General features: G+C 39.1%; 2 protein-coding genes across 3 annotated transcripts; one reads left to right on the top strand and one right to left on the bottom strand.

Moving 5' to 3' along the window:
- Positions 1-171: 171 nt before the first annotated feature.
- Positions 172-9489, top strand: asns (asparagine synthetase). The gene is made up of 12 exons (XM_026942378.3): positions 172-307; positions 2007-2262; positions 2845-3082; positions 3362-3547; positions 3906-4007; positions 4088-4215; positions 5313-5439; positions 6318-6424; positions 6543-6643; positions 7491-7572; positions 7951-8106; positions 8191-9489. The coding sequence occupies exons 2-12, from the start codon at positions 2014-2016 to the stop codon at positions 8398-8400; spliced, it is 1686 nt and encodes a 561-aa protein (XP_026798179.3). The 5' UTR covers positions 172-307; positions 2007-2013; the 3' UTR covers positions 8401-9489.
- Positions 9490-12712: 3223 nt separating this feature from the next.
- On the bottom strand, positions 12713-16061 carry tac1 (tachykinin precursor 1). 2 transcript variants are annotated; one of them, XM_026942164.3, is made up of 5 exons: positions 15571-16055; positions 14687-14789; positions 14503-14526; positions 13793-13849; positions 12713-13168 (listed from the first exon to the last, which is right to left on the bottom strand). In XM_026942164.3, exons 1-5 carry the CDS (start codon positions 15682-15684, stop codon positions 13122-13124), a joined length of 345 nt encoding a protein of 114 aa, XP_026797965.1. In that variant the 5' UTR covers positions 15685-16055; the 3' UTR covers positions 12713-13121. The 2 variants fall into 2 exon arrangements, with proteins under 2 accessions (XP_026797965.1, XP_026797966.1); XM_026942165.3 differs by lacking the exon at positions 14503-14526 and having other exon boundaries at positions 15571-16061.
- Positions 16062-16814: the final 753 nt, after the last annotated feature.

Raw genomic sequence — 16814 nt, 5'->3', positions numbered from 1 at the left:
ATTTGGCCTGTGCTCTTGTTGGTCCGTTACTAAATATTTTTACACAGTAATACCAGGAAAACAGATTATTGTTTTCCTTTTATGATTTTAGTTGACAGGATAGACATTAGATGGACTGAGCTCTTGTATGAACACAGTGCACATGCTTATTAATAGATAAACACGCCCACTAATGTCGCCCCGCCCCCTCTCTCGCGCGCTATGACATCCGCGGTTGAATTTCATCATGCGCACTTCTGGCTCGAGCGTGTCCGCTCCAGGCCACCGTAGCGGAGACTCATCTCTCTCATCCTGGGTAAAGCAGCAGGTACACAGCCTTATTATTATTATTATTATTATTATTTAAGCGCGATTAACTTTTGCCATTTGAGACGTGAGGAGGTCAGTTTGACTTCTGTTCATTTTGTTTCTTCTTCGTCGCTTTTAATAATCAAGAAAACATCGCGATACAGTTGACCAAGATGTCATTTAATTCTCGTATTAATCTCTTTTACTGATAAACATTCACATCGCCATGACCCTTGTTATTATTATTATTTTTATAATTTAGTTTAATAGTCGATGTTACACGTTTCTGCATGCAGTGTTTTGGGTCACAGTTGCATCAGCCGTGCAGCTGCTGCTGCTACTGCCGGATGCTCAACTCCTGAACGAATCGATTCATTTGAACGACTCTTTGAATCATTGATCCTCAAGCAAACTACAAACGAATCGAGAGTTCGACTCTTTTATATTCTAGTTACATATTTATCTATAATATTACTTTTATTTGACGTAACCATAATATTGACGTTGTAAAATATGTTGTGGTAGCGATTAAACGTGTATTGTGAATGGTAAAATTTATTTTTTCGAAAAGGCTACTTTTATCACATATGGAAGCTTAGCATTAAAATATAAAAATGGGACAAATTAAAGGGAAAATCCTGTGTTAAGCTGTAGGGGGCATTTACTTTTGCTGACATATTTCGGTTGGTAAATTATACGTTTCAAAATTTAGTTTCTGTTTAACGGTTTTGTTCAAAAGAGTCGAATCAGTAAAACGACTCAGTAAAATGACTCACAATGGACACCTCTTGTTGGAAGTGTAAAGAAGGCAAGTTTGTTAGGTGAAACTTTTTGAATAACCTCTTAATTGATGCTTTTGAATAATCTCTTCTTAGTTGATGCTGTTTGAATAATATTTAATGCTAGATCCCATTAGGAGTCATTAACCTACTGTTTCCTTTAAAAGTAGAAATATATCTGGTAAGAAATAGTGGCTTCTACACTCAGTGTAGTGCCCAGTGGGGTAGGAGTCACATGGAAATGGGCCAGTCACAGTTGCAACTGTGCCCAGTAGGGAAGGAGTCACGTGGGAATGGGCCAGTGTAGTGCCAAATAGAGAGGGAGTCATGTGGGAATGGGCCAGTGTAGTGCCCAATAGGGAAGGAGTCATGTGGGAATGGGTCAGTGTAGTGCCCAATAGGGAAGGAGTCACATGGGAATGGGCCAGTGTAGTGCCCAATAGGAAAAGAGTCATGTGGGAATGGGCCGGTGTAGTCCCCAGTAGAGAGGGAGTCATGTGGGAATGGGCCAGTGTATGCCCAATAGTAAAGGAGTCATGTGGGAATGGGCTGGTGTAGTGCCCAATAGGAAAAGAGTCATGTGGGAATGGGCCGGTGTAGTCCCCAATAGAGAGGGAGTCATGTGGGAATGGGCCGGTGTAGTCCCCAATAGAGAGGGAGTCATGTGGGAATGGGCCAGTGTATGCCCAATAGGAAAGGAGTCATGTGGGAATGGGCTGGTGTAGTGCCCAATAGGAAAGGAGTCACGTGAGAATGGGCCAATGTAGTGCCCAATAGGAAAGGAGTCACGTGGGAATGGGCCAGGTGATGTCTACTACAGTTGTCGTCTCATTCAGATGATAAGCAAAGTCATAACTGTCTAAAAACCTATCTTAAATAGTTGACCTGCCTTTAATGATGAAATTACCTACAGTATAATGTATAATTTCCTCCCTACAGAAACACAATGTGTGGTATATGGGCCTTGTTTGGCAGTGATGAGTGCCTGTCAGTTCAGTGCACCTGTGCCATGAAGATCGCACATAGGGGTCCGGATGCTTTCCGCTTCGAAAATGTCAACGGTTTCACCAACTGCTGCTTCGGCTTCCACCGCTTGGCCATCGTGGACCAGCTGTACGGGATGCAGCCGCTACGCATTAAGCGCTTCCCTTACCTCTGGCTCTGTTACAATGGCGAAATCTACAACCACCATCGGGTGTGTATGAGTCTTTGATTAATTTGTCTAAATCCGGTCTAGAAACCAGTTAAAAATGGGTTCTTAAAATGACAGCTACAGGTATAAAGGTTCACTTTATATTTGCAGTGACACAATGTCATTGTGTGTTTAATGATTGGAGTGTTTAATGATCCAACGTGATCTACATTTTTTTAGGAAAACAAACCTGGAAAATCACTCATTCTGCATTAATGGATAATTAGCCTGATTCAGGAGTGCAGACATGCAACTTTTTTATTATAGACATTACAGTGAGAAACTGATAGCATCAAATAGCATAAAGCATGTGATAACTAAGATCCTGTAGTTGTCATGGTTACTAGAAAAGCAAAGATCCACTTTTATTTTCTCACACGCTATCTGTTTAATTCAGATCTCCAGTGTTTATGCTTCCATTGTTACCCGGCTTTTAACCAACCTCGATATTATTACATCTCAGACGCCACCTTTCTGCTGCTTAAATTTAGTGGTTATGTAGAAGTAAGAGACAATTAGTTATCAGTTCTTTATTTGAGATTGCTTGTGTTGTAGTCTAATGTCTCTGATGTCCTTCTCCTAAAGCTGAAAAAGCACTTTGAGTTCGAGCACCAGACCAAAGTGGACGGAGAGATCATCCTCCACCTGTACGACCGCTTCGGCGTCGAGAAGATGGCGTCGCTGCTGGACGGAGTGTTCGCCTTCGTGCTGCTGGACACGGCCAATAGGAAAGTTTTCCTGGGGAGAGACACGTACGGCGTCAGGCCTTTGTTCAGGATGCTGACTGAAGATGGCTTCCTCGCCGTGTGTTCAGAGGCCAAAGGTACTGGGAAGGAGGTTGTTTTGGGTGATGTCTATCTCTGTTGATTTTTGTTCTAGTGTTTCCCCGATGCAAATTATCTGATACTCTAATATGCTGATGGGCATGAATAGTAAAATACAGTATACATTACACTGTAAAATTGTACTGTATACATTCAACAGATGCCCTATGTAGTGAGCATGTATAGTGAATAGGAAGCCATTTGGAATTTGGTCTAAAGAAGGAGAAAACTGAGCTAAATATCAAACATTTTCTGTCTTCATGTTCTCCATTCTCCAGGCTTGACCCAGATCATGCACTCCATGTCGAACCCTGTGAAGATCACCCCATTCCTACCAGGCCACTTCGAGGTGTTTGACCTGAAGCTGAATGGAAAGGTGGAGTCTGTTCAGCTGGACCGGTTCCACTGCTGCACCGAAGAGCCCAAACATGCTGCCTACGACAACGTCGAGAACCTCGGCACGGGTAAGAACATAAGAGAGAGAGGTCAGGAATCACGGGGAACGGAGTGTCATTTAATACACACCCGCTGTCCTTTTTAATAGGAACATTTGTAAACCCACACTAGACAGTCTCTCTGATTAGATAATTGCATGAAAGAGCAGGCGTACAGGTGTTCCTAATAAAGTGGATGATGAGGTTAACATGCTAACTAGCTAAACTGTAGCTAAATCCACAGTCATTACCTAGCTCAAGCTTAGCTTAGAGTTTCTCCTCACAACTTTAACCACATGAAGCTGAATAAATATTGTATTACCTTAAAATATCCAAAGCACAAATACACAAGTCCTGTTTGAACAGTTGTGTTGTGTTGTTTGTGTAGGTTTCGCTCTGGAAACAGTAAAGAGCAACATCAGGATCCTGTTTGAAAACGCTGTGAAGAAGCGCCTCATGGCCCACAGGAGGATCGGCTGCCTCCTGTCAGGTACCCCTGCTTGTTTCTTTTTCTCCTTTACAATTCCTTTCTTTAACTGATGTAATTTTAGACACTCTCCTAATCTCTAGGTGGTCTTGACTCCAGCCTCGTCGCTGCTATGCTTGTTAAGCTAGCCACGGAGGAGCAGCTGCAGTATCCCATTCAGACGTTTTCAATCGGGGCAGAAGACAGTCCAGACGTTATAGCTGCACGCAAGGTGAGTAGAGTTTAATCATTAATGTTTAATGCCATGTTACAGTAATGATACTAACATGTCAGGGTCTAGTGCAAGTGTTGTTTTTGTTAGAATTTGGACATTTAACAAGACAAGACATACTGATTTCAGGTATCTGTCTGACACCGTGCTCATTTACTCGTCCTCGCACTGGTAAAAAAATGCATCAGATACCACGGGATACCATGTGACACAAGTTATCACTCAAATCAACACTATAATGCCTTTGTGTGAAATGTGCGTACACAAAGGCATTTGCAAGCGTGGAGCAGAGAATCAAGCGTGCACAGAAACTGTCGTGCGTGAGAGCAGTTCACTTCTGCGAGCACTGAGACACGTGCGCTTTCTTTCGCCAATGTTAACGTTTTGTTTATATGTCACCTTGCTTTTATTTTATGTATGTTGGTACTGCTCTGCGTGCTCAGCTTGTCTACCCTCACGCTCTTCATTAAATATACTGTTTAAACACCATAACATCTTAAACATAATTCGCTCCTGCTTGTTTAATAGTGTGCAGTTACTCATTTCGGTAACGGTCTCTCTAATTGGGAGTTCCAAAAAAAAAAAAAAAAAGAAAAACATTAAAAAATTAGTATCGATGCACCCTTAAGGGAGAGTCCTCGGATCAGTTGATACATAAACACAATATACAGGACATAGAGAAGAATAAAGACGTTTTTTTTGTTGTTGTTTTTTTTTTGGGATCAAAGGTGGAGTCAGTGTTTATAAGTTCGCTTTGCATTGTGGAAGCTTCATGAAATATCTGCTTAGAGGGTAAAAAAAAATCTTCAGGAGAAAACACAAATAATGTGGACCCTGAACATCCGAGTAAACAGGATAAGGATGCGTCTTTACATCATCATATCGTCTGCCAATTCAGAAAGCTCTCGATCTTGCACTAGCATTCTGATGTAGGTGTGTATTTTGGGGCGTGGCTATGTCCGGAGCACTGAAGGAAGGCACTGCTAGCTTCAGCTAACATCTGCTAAAATAACTGACGGTACCTTTAATAATAAAATATGAACATGAGTATGAGTTGTCAAGGTGTTTTAGGTGTTTTTTTTTTATATATATGCTAGGTTGCAGCTCACATAGGCAGTGAGCACCACGAGGTGAATTTCACCCCAGAGGAGGGCATCCGCGCGCTGGAGGAAGTTATTTTCCACTTGGAGTGTTACGACATCACCACAGTGCGCGCGTCAGTTGGTAAGCCTGGACGTTTCAGTTGCAATATTACGAATGATGCAATTTTAGTGCACAGCACAGCCTGATGCTCACTCTGTGAGCTGTGAGCTTCACGCAGTAGAGCAGAAACTGATGCAGGATGACGGCATGAGGATTGTTATCCTAGCCTGATCTTTTCTTAGCCCACATTGTTCGGGAGGAAGATTAAACGTTTCTCATTCAATCTGCTCAGTGAACATAACTGATTAAAATGTGTCTAAGCGACATTCCTCCTTCCATCTGATCTGATGATGTGAATTAGTCCGAATTCCTTGGTGCTCAGAGAGAAGAATTTTCTAAATCTCTGCCCATGAAGCTGCTTGGTCCGTGCTGCACAGCTGGAAGAGTTGACGTGGAGGTGAAGAGTCTGTCTGAATTGTAACTCACCCCATTGGTAATGATTAATCATTAGCATAGGAGTACAGCTCTGAGCTGCAATTAGACAGTGATTGCATTTCAGTGTAGCACTACTGCAGCACACTGGTGAAAGTGAAACGCAGTGCAGCGCAGAATTACATTCACTTCAGTGTTTAATTCTTTTAAAATAAATCAATCCCCTTCTGACTGATTGTCACTGAAGAGATCAGACGATATAAGAGTGGAGGTTTTGCTTTTCAGTGTGGTATGTTTTCCTCATGTTACAAATGAAAAGCAATGTCTGGGTTTTCCATGTCAGATTTTTCCTCTCACTGTGATTCCTTTTCTATCTGACGTGGAATCTTCGCCATAGAAAAAGGGTCATAAATTATAGATATAATAGACGATTTGGTTTTATTTTAGCCACTACATGGCACCAATGATACAAAATGACAATTCATTAGTTTACAAGCATTTGTATTTTGTGTCTTTTATGTTTACAGGCATGTATCTGATCTCTAAATACATCCGAGAGAAGACGGACAGCGTGGTGATTTTCTCTGGTGAGGGATCTGATGAACTGACGCAGGGCTACATCTACTTCCATAAGGTACACTTCACTTCAGCAAGTGATCAGATCTAGTCTTGTAAATCAGACTGAAGCCTTTTTGTGTGCTTAGTACGTACTGCAAGTGCTTCTTTGTGTAAACTTGTGCTGTTTCATTCAGGCTCCATCGGCCAAAGCTGGAGCGGAGGAAAGTGTGCGTCTGTTGAAGGAGCTTTATCTGTTCGACGCGCTGAGAGCAGACAGGACGACAGCCGCACACGGGTGAGATGATGGTGCACTCATGCTTGCAAATTCACACCATCTATCACACGTCTTAGGCTGCTTTCGAGGCGAAGTTGCAACTTGTAATTCCCTGCCTACAACTGGTAAAAACCACTGAAAACACCCCTTCAGCTTAAAGTTTCAACTCGTCAACTTGGGTTAGTCTTCCTTCAGTCAACTAGCAGTTCTTTCCCAGTTTACAGAGTGACATCAAATCAACATGGCCGCTCACACTGTCAACAGTGTAACGTCCCCCTTCTCTACTATTAAATGAGTTTATAGCCTTATTGGCTTTAGGTCAGTTAATATACAACACTGACCATACTAATCAATGTTTTGAGAAAGTAATCAACATTATCATTATCACTAACGTTAGCCGGCTAGCTTGCTGCAATTTCTGTCCAAAATGTTGCCATGAATGTTTGAAGTTGACTAGAGCAGAACAGAACCAGTACGCACTCAGGCCTGGAACTGTAAAAGTGTGCTTAAAGTAGCTGTTTATGAGCTTTACGTGCTCTGACGGAGCATACAAAATACACACGCTTCATGGAGATGGCCATTTTTTTCCCACTTCACATGTCAGACGTCCCAATGTCAGTAATGACATTATTACAACTTGCAAATGAACGCAGAATTACTCTGAGTAGAACATTATCTCCATACTGACCCCTGGAGGATCACTTTTAAACAGCAGCTTGGACTTTTTATTTGTCAAAAAAATATTGTGTATTGTGGTATATTCCTGGAAAAGGTAAGTGGTGAGCAAGTTGTATATTTTTCTTGATTTTTAAACAAATTTTCTCCTCTCATTATTTAATTGTTCTCTCTCTGGGCCTCGTCTCATTAGGTTGGAGCTGAGAGTGCCCTTCCTGGACCACAGGTTCACCGCATACTACCTCTCTCTGCCTGAGGAGCTGAGGACGCCCAAGGTTAAGACTCTCTCCTTCTCTCTGTTCTTCACTCTTCTGAAGTTAACCCACAAAAGGTTAATAGGTTTCTAGAGCAGCAGCTGCCTCTAGTGGCCATAACCGCTCCATTCATGACTTTCATTCTAAATTCGTTAAATGAAAACAAGTGGTGTTAGTATTAGGAGTACAGCAATATTTAAAAAAAAGATAACATCATGGTTGTTAATTTTTCATGATGTCTGTTTAGAGCTTCGTACATATATTACATACCCGGCTTGCACCTAAAATTACAGATATTTTATGTAATGAATAAAACACTCGTGCTTTTATAAGGAAATGAGCCTAAGCGCAAAGCAGAGTTACTGTTACCAACCCGAAGTTGATTATTTTTTACCACAGGATGGCGTGGAGAAGCATCTTCTGAGGGAAGCGTTCAAAGGACTGAATCTGATTCCTGACGAGATTCTGTGGAGACGCAAAGAGGCTTTCAGTGACGGACTGACGTCCGTGAAGAAGTCCTGGTACATGAGCTTGCAGGAGCACATCGAGTCTGAGGTACATGTGCACAGCCTGTCCAAGTGTGACGCTTCGTGAGGATGTTGTACATTTAACAGCTGTGGGTTTTGTTGTCTTCTGTAGGTGAACGACACCGAGTTAGAGAAAGCGGCCGCGTTGTTCCCCTACAACCCTCCCGCTACCAAAGAAGGCTTCTTCTTCCGGCAGATCTTCGAGAAGCTTTACCCGGGACGCTCCGAATGGACGCCGCATTACTGGATGCCTCGATGGATCAAAGCTACAGACCCCTCGGCCAGAACCCTGTCCATTTACAAACCAGACAAAGATCAGTAACAACTTGTAATTCTATTCCAAATACTGCATCACATCGTTAGATCAAGCCTTTCTCTGACTTTCTGTTCTACGATAAACACAGCATGCAAGAGTTTACCAGGTCAGAATACTGCGTCATCCGGCGTGCCTTTTATAACAAAGCATAACATTTAAAATAGCTTTAAAAATGTTTACTTTGTACGGAATAATACACTTGGGGACGTGTTGTTATAGGAAAATAATCGTGGTGTGATATATCCCAATGTGACGCAGCATTACTGTTGATTATTTTCCAATACCAGCATATCCCAAAGTGTTTTATTCCGCTTATAATGCAGAACGAAATGTTACACTTTTTATGCTTTTATAGTTGTGGAGTACCCGCATAGCAGCTAGAAATAGTTGTTCCCTCACTTTCTCTTGAAGATAATAAAACGAAAAGAAATGCAGCTTGTTAGTTATAGCGTTACCTCTATACCTGGAGACTCCGTTCAAAAATGTTAAATGTTACATCTCCTAACAGAAAACTAGATAACATGTTTCTTTGTTATCTATTGTTCGACTTAGATTACATGTCATACAAGTCCCTATGAATTAGCCGTTGCCATAGAAACGATAATGCGCACATTGCAGCCAGAACTACTGTCCGAGCTGCTGTTATGGAAAACTAATCAACACCTCCTGACCAATCAGATAAAATTCAACAGCGCTGTGGTGTCATTAAAAATAAATCGACTATACAGCATACAGTACACACAACAAGGATTAAGGAACAGGGAATAATTCAGGGAACAAAGCATGAATTTTTATTCATTACTCATTATTGTAATTTGGAGCAAAATAAAACATTTAAATTGTGTTTTAAATCTTGTTATACTGTGAACTGTGACGTCCCATTTTTGTAATCGCTTTTTCGACTGCCTCAAGCAAAAGTAACCCAAAGGTACTCTGTTATTGTAATAATCCTAATAATACAGCACTTATTAACCATTTAATGATTTTTTTTAAAGTACTGATTCATGAGCATTTAAACCTGATTTGTGATTCCATGGCATTCTGCCTAATAATGTGTAAGAATATCTTAACGCAGTAAATGAAAGTTTGACTCTTGTCCTTGTTGTTTTTTCCTCGTGGTCTTGTCATGTTTCTCCATGTGTCTGTTTACACTGAATACATCCAGTGGCTTGCACCTCTTGAACGTTTCCACTCTTTGTAGCATTATCATGGAATTAAAAGCTCACTTAAGCATTATAACCACTGGAAAGTGGCTTCCCACACTAAACATATTTCCTCAAGCTGTAAAAATGTTATTAAATTTTTTATTTGATTATACGCAGCATGGTACTGCGCGTTCATAACGTAACGATCCAATACAGACAATTTTCATGATGTTTACTTATGTCTTCTGAGAAAGTGCTGAAATGAAGCTCTGCGCTGCAATAAATCTGAATTGAGGAGCTTGACCTGCACAATAAATAAAAATTACTGCTTCATCTTTCTGGAAAGATGAACTTCAGTTGTTGGTACTCCCTGCATTTGAGGGAAAAAAAACCTATGAAACAAACAAAAAACAGTCTTAAGATGTCCAGAAACTACAGCTGCACATCAGCACATTTTAAAAAGTTCAGACAAGTGTGTCGGCTGCTTTTCTCATTTTTCACTAAAGCAGTGAATACAGGGTTTTTCAAAATCCCCAGTTTTCTCCAGTTTCTCATTTACAGCCTACTACTGACCTCTCTAAATTACAACGCCTTGTTTTTCCTCTAACTATGGTGGAACTGACAAGCGTGTTTGTGTATAAAGACAAGCACTAAGATGTGTTTTGACAGCGTGGGAATTTTGTAGTGTTACAACCTGTAACTAAAAGGAACTTAATTGTAGATGTGATGAATCTGCACAAAATAGCCCATAATGTTGAAGTAGGAGGAAAAATCAATATAGTCTGCAAAAGTATTAACAAATAAAAAGCAAAAAAGTTGTGATTTCGTATGTATTCACCATATTGCTGTGAAACCGTTCTAGTTGCTATCAGAAGTCATGTAATTAGTTGCATGGAGTTTAGCTGTGTGCAATTAAAGTGTCATGTGATCTCAGTATAAATAAACCTGTTCCTCAGAGTTTGACTAATGAGCTATCAGAACAAGTCCTGGAGAAAGTTCTAGAAACGTATCAGTACCAATCAAGGTTTAGTCATGAGAAATTGGAAACTGACTCTGCTCTCTGCAAGAGGGAAAGATTCTCTGGTCTGTTGAGACCTAAACAGACTCCTTGCATTCAGTGTTATGATGCATTTCTGTTTTTTTTTAAATACTCTCATCAGGACAGTTCATCAGAACAGAACATCAGAGACAGCAGCTTGTCCTTCAGTTTTATCTAAGGAGCTCTTGCAGACCCAGACTGTAAAATAGCGCCATTTTGGGGTGTAGTGAAAGAAACCGGAAACGCAGGAGCACTGCTAAGAAGAAGGCGGAAGTGGAGGAAACTACAGTGGCCTGTAAGTGCGAAACTCATTTACAAACGGAAATGTTACACTCAAACCACAATCATGCCAACAGACTACAAATGCCACTTTCAAAACCAAAACCATGTCAACATTAACTCCAAATGTTTCAAAAAGTCATATGTTTTAATTCACTTATTTATTTTCTGAGGGATTATGTACCTCTTGTAGCTTCTGGAACAAATTTTGTCAGGTTATTTTACTCCACTGTACTTATTTATTAATTAATTTATTTAAAGGCACTTCTTTATTGAACAGCATATGCTCCTTGCTGATTAGACACAGCATATGACTATCACAAGGAAAAAGAATTGCACTGTTTTATTCTGTTTTCTAGTAAAAATGACTTAATGTGAATTAACTTATGTTATTATAGTGGTATGAAATAAGCCCCGCCCCCTGGATGAGCTACCATCTTGGTCCTTCACTTACCTCATGGCTAACTCCCAACTTTTGTTTGTAAAAAAATATGCTAGCATGTTCACTGCTTTTGTTTACACTCATATTTTCAGTGTCGTCTTTTTTTTGAGGATATACAGTTTTAAAAAAAAATGGTATTGTCTGAGTGCTTGTTAATATATTATCTCCCCAACAGAGATTTTTTATTATCTCCCCAACAGAGTTTTTAGACTGATGGTATTGCTAGTTTGTTACCTAGTGAGCCAGTATCAGAATGTATTTACTGATAGAGACTTCAACACACTTTTGTAAGTCGCTCTGGATAAGCACCTCTGTCAAATGCTATAAATGTAAATGTATTCCTGTTAACAATATTATCATTGTATCTGTGTGTGAGTGTGTCCCTTACAGAAAAGTCACTCGAATTTCAAATGTAGACCTGGGCAAAAAAAAAAAAAAGCTTTCAATGGTCTTAACAGCAAGTCATTGGTCAGGAAATTAGCAAGAATTAAACTAGTAGATAAAGAAACTTAGTATGAGATAGCTTTTCCCTTTAATTTCTTTAAATGTTTAAGCCTTTGGGCCTTGATGAGCTGCATCAGGTGTGGCAGAGAACCAAATAATGACTAATCTTTAAAAAAAAAACATCCCAGAATATATTGTTTGGAAAGTTTTGTACACCCAGACGTGTTAGTTTCAATTTTACATCAAACAGTTGAATCATTATCATGATTTTACCTTTGCATATAAGAAGACTGTATAAGTGAATTTCCCTGTTTCTAGCTTTTCCCCAAACAGTTCACTGTGGCAAAAGTAAACCAGTAAATGTTGGCACAGGAGCTCTCAGGAGTGCATTTGTTTAATTCTTGCTCATTTTTTGACCAATGATTTGTTGTTAAGACCATTAAAAGCTTAATATTTGCCATTTTGGGCTTGGCCCATTTTTTTTGCCCAGGAGTGTATGTGAATAATCACTTACGTTAGGATGCATGTTAATTCTTTCACATGCAGGTGATTTAACTTTTCACATCACACGTGATCACGTATTTGAATTCACCTGTGCAATTTCTGGGCATAACATGGTGAAATGTATGTGATTTATTTTTCCATATATGTGTGTGCTGTGTGTGTGTGTGTGTGTGTGTGTGTGTTTTAGTAGACTATTGCTTTAGAGGTCATTAGCTACCATGTCAGTGTGGTAAGCATAAATCTAGGTGTATTTTATTCAGTCCAAAGTTTCACATTTAACACCAAATTTCACCCTGCTTTCAGATTAGTTTTAGACTTTATCAGAGATTTTGTTTGGGAATAAACTGCTTTTCTGCCCAGAATTATATCATTTTATCAGGCACTAACCCCTCTGTAATGTCTTACTGAAGCCACCAGGAGGCGCACACGCTCCACATTCACAACCACAATGTTTGCAATCCACAATTCTACCAATAAGGAAAATAATTTTAATATTTAATATAATATTAAGCCACAGTTACAATGATGGACAGGAAATGCTGAGAATGATGAACATGACCAATATTTACAGCACAGTCAGATTGTGAACATCGTGAGGCACTATGCAGAGATTGGCAGTGCAAATAGTCCACTAGTATTTTTTTTTTTTTAAAGACTTGGACAGAAACACAATATTACATGTTGGACAGTATCAAAATGTCCCTTCCATTCTTAGTACACAAATTGGCACAGGTACTGCTACATCACCACACGGTGGAAAACAACGTTTTACTGGAGTCTAGAAGTGAAACCACCTATTTTAGAAAAGAAAAAAAAAAGATGAGTGGTGTCTCCACTGAGCATGAAGCAGACATGATGGAGGTCGGGTTGTTCGTCAACGCCTTTCCTCGTAGCTCTGTAGCAAGCTCCAGTCATATGAATCTTAAAGAAAGAGATAAACATGAGTAATGCTGCAGTCTGAACCAGAGAGAATTAGAAAATACTTGTCTATAGAAACTACTAAAGAGTACTAAAAGTGAACAATATATTGTAGCACTTGCTCTAGGCAGATATATGGACCTTTTTTAAAGGTTAACTGTAAGGACCACATTATGAAAAACTGTCCAAAAATGTGTTTTATAATTCTACAACATCCTGTTTCTTAAAAAAAAAAAAGAAAGAAAGAAAGAAAAGAAAAAAAATTCAATCTGTGCTTATTTGTAACACTTAAACTGAGAAACAAATATTCCTAATGGACAGATAAAGATTATTAATGAAATATTAAAATTTGCTGGTTTGGACTGGATAAGAGAGTTCATGTAACATTCTGAAAGTGAAATTTCTATTTATGGGATGGCTCTAAATAATGAAACTGCATTTCTTGCTGTGGTTTGTAAATGATACCGGTCCTTTTAAGTGGTAATCGGATGCAATGTGTACTGAAAAGTGTACCCAATTCCTTGGATGGATATTAAATAAATCTTAATTGCACTAATGGATAAAATTTGTTCACTACATAATAGGTATTATTTCTAAGATTTGGATATGATATTATTCTATACATACCAGGTTCCTCTTGGCTTCTTTTACCCATCAGACCCACAAAGGAGTTAATTTTATGCCCTGGAAAGTAAATATGAGCAAAAAAAAACCATTCATCAATTGATCAATAAATTAAACTTCTCATTCATTAAAGTACAATAAAATGTGTTTGATCATATGTTGCTTTAGCTCGTTCTTTACATGGAGACTAAAATCAGTTTGGTGAAAGACTGTGAAATGTGATGAGAACGAAATAAAGAATGCAGAGCACCTAAAGCACTTAAATACCATAGTGAATACTGTAATTAGACAAGGCAAATGTGATCCACCACTGATTAGGCTCCTATAGCATTGGGTGTGTGTGTAGGTGTGTGTGTGTGTGTGTGAAACAAGCTCCTGCATGCAAAATTTTCCTCTTACCCAATAACAGTAATCTTAATATGTCTATCTGTCGATCTATCTATCTATCTATCTATCTATCCACCCAATTCAGGAAAAGGAAGGTTCTTTGGATGGTTACTGGTTCTAATGTACTAAATTGAAAAAACCTTTTCTAAACGAAGAAAACCCATGTGTTGTAGGATGGTAGGGCTTTAGTAAATACTCACGTTGCCTATCTACTAAATGTAAATTATTCCAGTGAGTTCCACATACACTCACTTTACATAAAGCTTAAATATTATAATGTGAACCAAACAAATGTTCAAAAAGACTGCAAATAAACAATTACTTACTTTTTCGTGTAATCTGTGTGTTAGCTTTTGGGAGGCAAAAACATGCAAAAAAAAAGAATGTCTGGTCATTCCAGCAGCCTCATTTTATTCTCAGTATCACTGTTGAGCTAGTTATTTACTCTATAAAGGCTTGAAGTGAGAGAGGAAGAGAGGGCGAGAAAGCTTTAGGATGAAATGATCTTACCAGAGGAGCGCTTTCCCATTAGACCGATGAACTGATGTGGCCGAGGTTTTCTCGTTATCCGTCTGAGTATCTCTCTGAAGGGATCGGCTTGAAGCCAGTCATCCTAGGAAGGGTTATTTGATTAGTGTAAAGTGAGATGCTCAGGATAAATGTAGGGCAAAATGCTTTATAGTGTGCAAAAACAATAAAATCAGCCCTGGAATTCCATTACAGTGGCCCTCGTCCATTTGGTAATGTACTGACTTACAGTAGACACATCAGCCTCATTTAAACAACTGCTAGCTAATAAAATCTTAAGAAGCTTCAATAATTAACTCTTATAGTTTGGTGGTTATTGAAATAGTATTCAGCATTCAGCGTGAAAGGTTTTACCTGTGGATTTTCTGATGTACAAAAAAAATTCCTTGCTGGAATTTTTACAAAGTAGACCAGCTCTCTTTCTTTCATTGTCATTTTCATAACACGCTCATAGCTCTTTGGAGAGTACTTGGCTGTCTTCCAGTGAGCAAAGTCAAATGGGAGACGTGCAATGCATATAAAACATCAGTGATCTGTTTCAGCCCTGGACAGCAACACAAGTCCATTTACACTGACTTTAATCAAGCTGGAATTTTATTGACTTTTATTGATATTTATTTAAGCTCAAGTTATGGTTATTCACAATATTAAGAAGTAATGTTAGATTTGCTACAAAAGTAGAAAATCCAGATTTAAATTGTTAAAAAGTTTTTAAATCTTGGACCCAGATAATTTAATCCTGAACAACATTTCAGAATTAATGCTTCATTTATTATAATTAGGTGTTATTTCCTAACTAAACCAAACCAAAAGATTTTTTTTCTTTCTTCCTTCCTTCCTTTTTTTTATTAAGGAATTCCACTTACCTGCATTATGGAGCCGTTTGCCCAGTAATCCTGGTCTTCATTTGGACCCATTTCCTCTGCAAATACTTCATTTAGTGCAAGAAAAAGCACCACTACTGAGAGTAGCAACTTCATCACGGAGCAGAGGCGCAAAAAAAAAGAACAAATGTCCCAGAGTCAGTGTCCTCCTGAAAGTGTGCTGTGGAGGACTGAGAGAAAGAGTGAGAGAGAGAGAGATGCTGTGAAGGAGGACCGCTCCTGTCTTGTTCCCTTGCTTTCTCTTTTCTCACTGCTCAGAGACACACCACGGCTTTTATAGCAGAAAAGTAATAAATGCGCTTGGCACGCGTCTTCCCAAAAACTCTCCCTCTGACCCTGATGTCCTTGACACGAGTTGAAGCCTCGGTGCTGACCGAGATTTGCCTTCTTCTGAACCCGGGTGAAGTTCCTATAAACAGGGTGCTGCTGCTCTAATGTGTGTGAGGGGGAGGGAGGGAGGAGGGGAGAGACAGTGGCACTCACTCACTCCCTAACGAGTTATGTAGGAATTACTAAAAAGGTACTTAGAGAGAGAGAGAGAGAGAGAGAGAGAGAGAGAGAGAAAGAAAGAAAAATCTCAGAGCTAAAACGAGCAGACCAGAATACGTCAGAGTGTGGTTTTGCGTCAAAGTGGCGAGATTTGGAAAAAAAAAAAAGAAGTGACTTTCTGAAACTATTTGTGATTGTAGATATTGATCTTTCTCAAGAAGGAAAGAAAGAAAAAGAAAAAAATGCAAAGCTTTCATCTAGCATCTAAGCCGTGGAAACCTTTAAAGGTCCTATTCAGAACCTATAGGGTGAGGTGTTTCTTTTTTTTTTTTAAAGAAAAAGGTTCCACCTAGAACCACTTTCTTAAATTAAAACCATTAACCACCCAAAGAACATTTGAGGACCCCTGATAGATAGATAGATAGATAGATAGATAGATAGGCTTCTGTATAGCATCTATGTTTTTTTAGTTTGTCCCTCTGTGGAAAGCTTTTAAAGGTTCTATTTAGAAGCCTACAACTGATGAGTTTTTTTCTTTTAGAAAAGGTTCCATGTAGAACTGCTTTAGTATAATAGATCCATTAACCATCCAAAGAATGTTTAAGAACCCTTTTAGATAGATGGATAGATAAATGAGTAGATAGATAGAAAGGCTTTTGTATAGCATCTATGTTTTTTGTTTTTTAGTTTTAAAGATCCTATTTAGGAGTCTACAACTGATGAGTTTTTTTTTCTTT

Source organism: Pangasianodon hypophthalmus, chromosome 29 (assembly GCF_027358585.1).
Source record: "Pangasianodon hypophthalmus isolate fPanHyp1 chromosome 29, fPanHyp1.pri, whole genome shotgun sequence".
Taxonomy (NCBI): Eukaryota; Metazoa; Chordata; class Actinopteri; order Siluriformes; family Pangasiidae; genus Pangasianodon; species Pangasianodon hypophthalmus.
Note: the sequence above shows the minus strand (reverse complement) of the source record. Positions and strands in the feature narration are given on the sequence as shown.

What these genes read in the sequence shown, in the direction of transcription:
- asns (XM_026942378.3), top strand. Translation starts at nt 2,014, where the DNA reads ATGTGTGGTATATGGGCCTTGTTTGGCAGTGATGAGTGCCTGTCAGTT. An exon ending in AAATCTACAACCACCATCGG is followed by an intron (nt 2,263 to 2,844) that starts GTGTGTATGAGT and finishes CTTCTCCTAAAG; the next exon opens with CTGAAAAAGCACTTTGAGTT. An exon ending in GCTACATCTACTTCCATAAG is followed by an intron (nt 6,425 to 6,542) that starts GTACACTTCACT and finishes TGTTTCATTCAG; the next exon opens with GCTCCATCGGCCAAAGCTGG.
- tac1 (XM_026942164.3), bottom strand. Translation starts at nt 15,684, where the DNA reads ATGAAGTTGCTACTCTCAGTAGTGGTGCTTTTTCTTGCACTAAATGAA. An exon ending in CACACAGATTACACGAAAAA is followed by an intron (nt 13,850 to 14,502) that starts GTAAGTAATTGT and finishes TTTACTTTCCAG; the next exon opens with GGCATAAAATTAACTCCTTT. An exon ending in AAGAAGCCAAGAGGAACCTG is followed by an intron (nt 13,169 to 13,792) that starts GTATGTATAGAA and finishes TCTTTCTTTAAG; the next exon opens with ATTCATATGACTGGAGCTTG.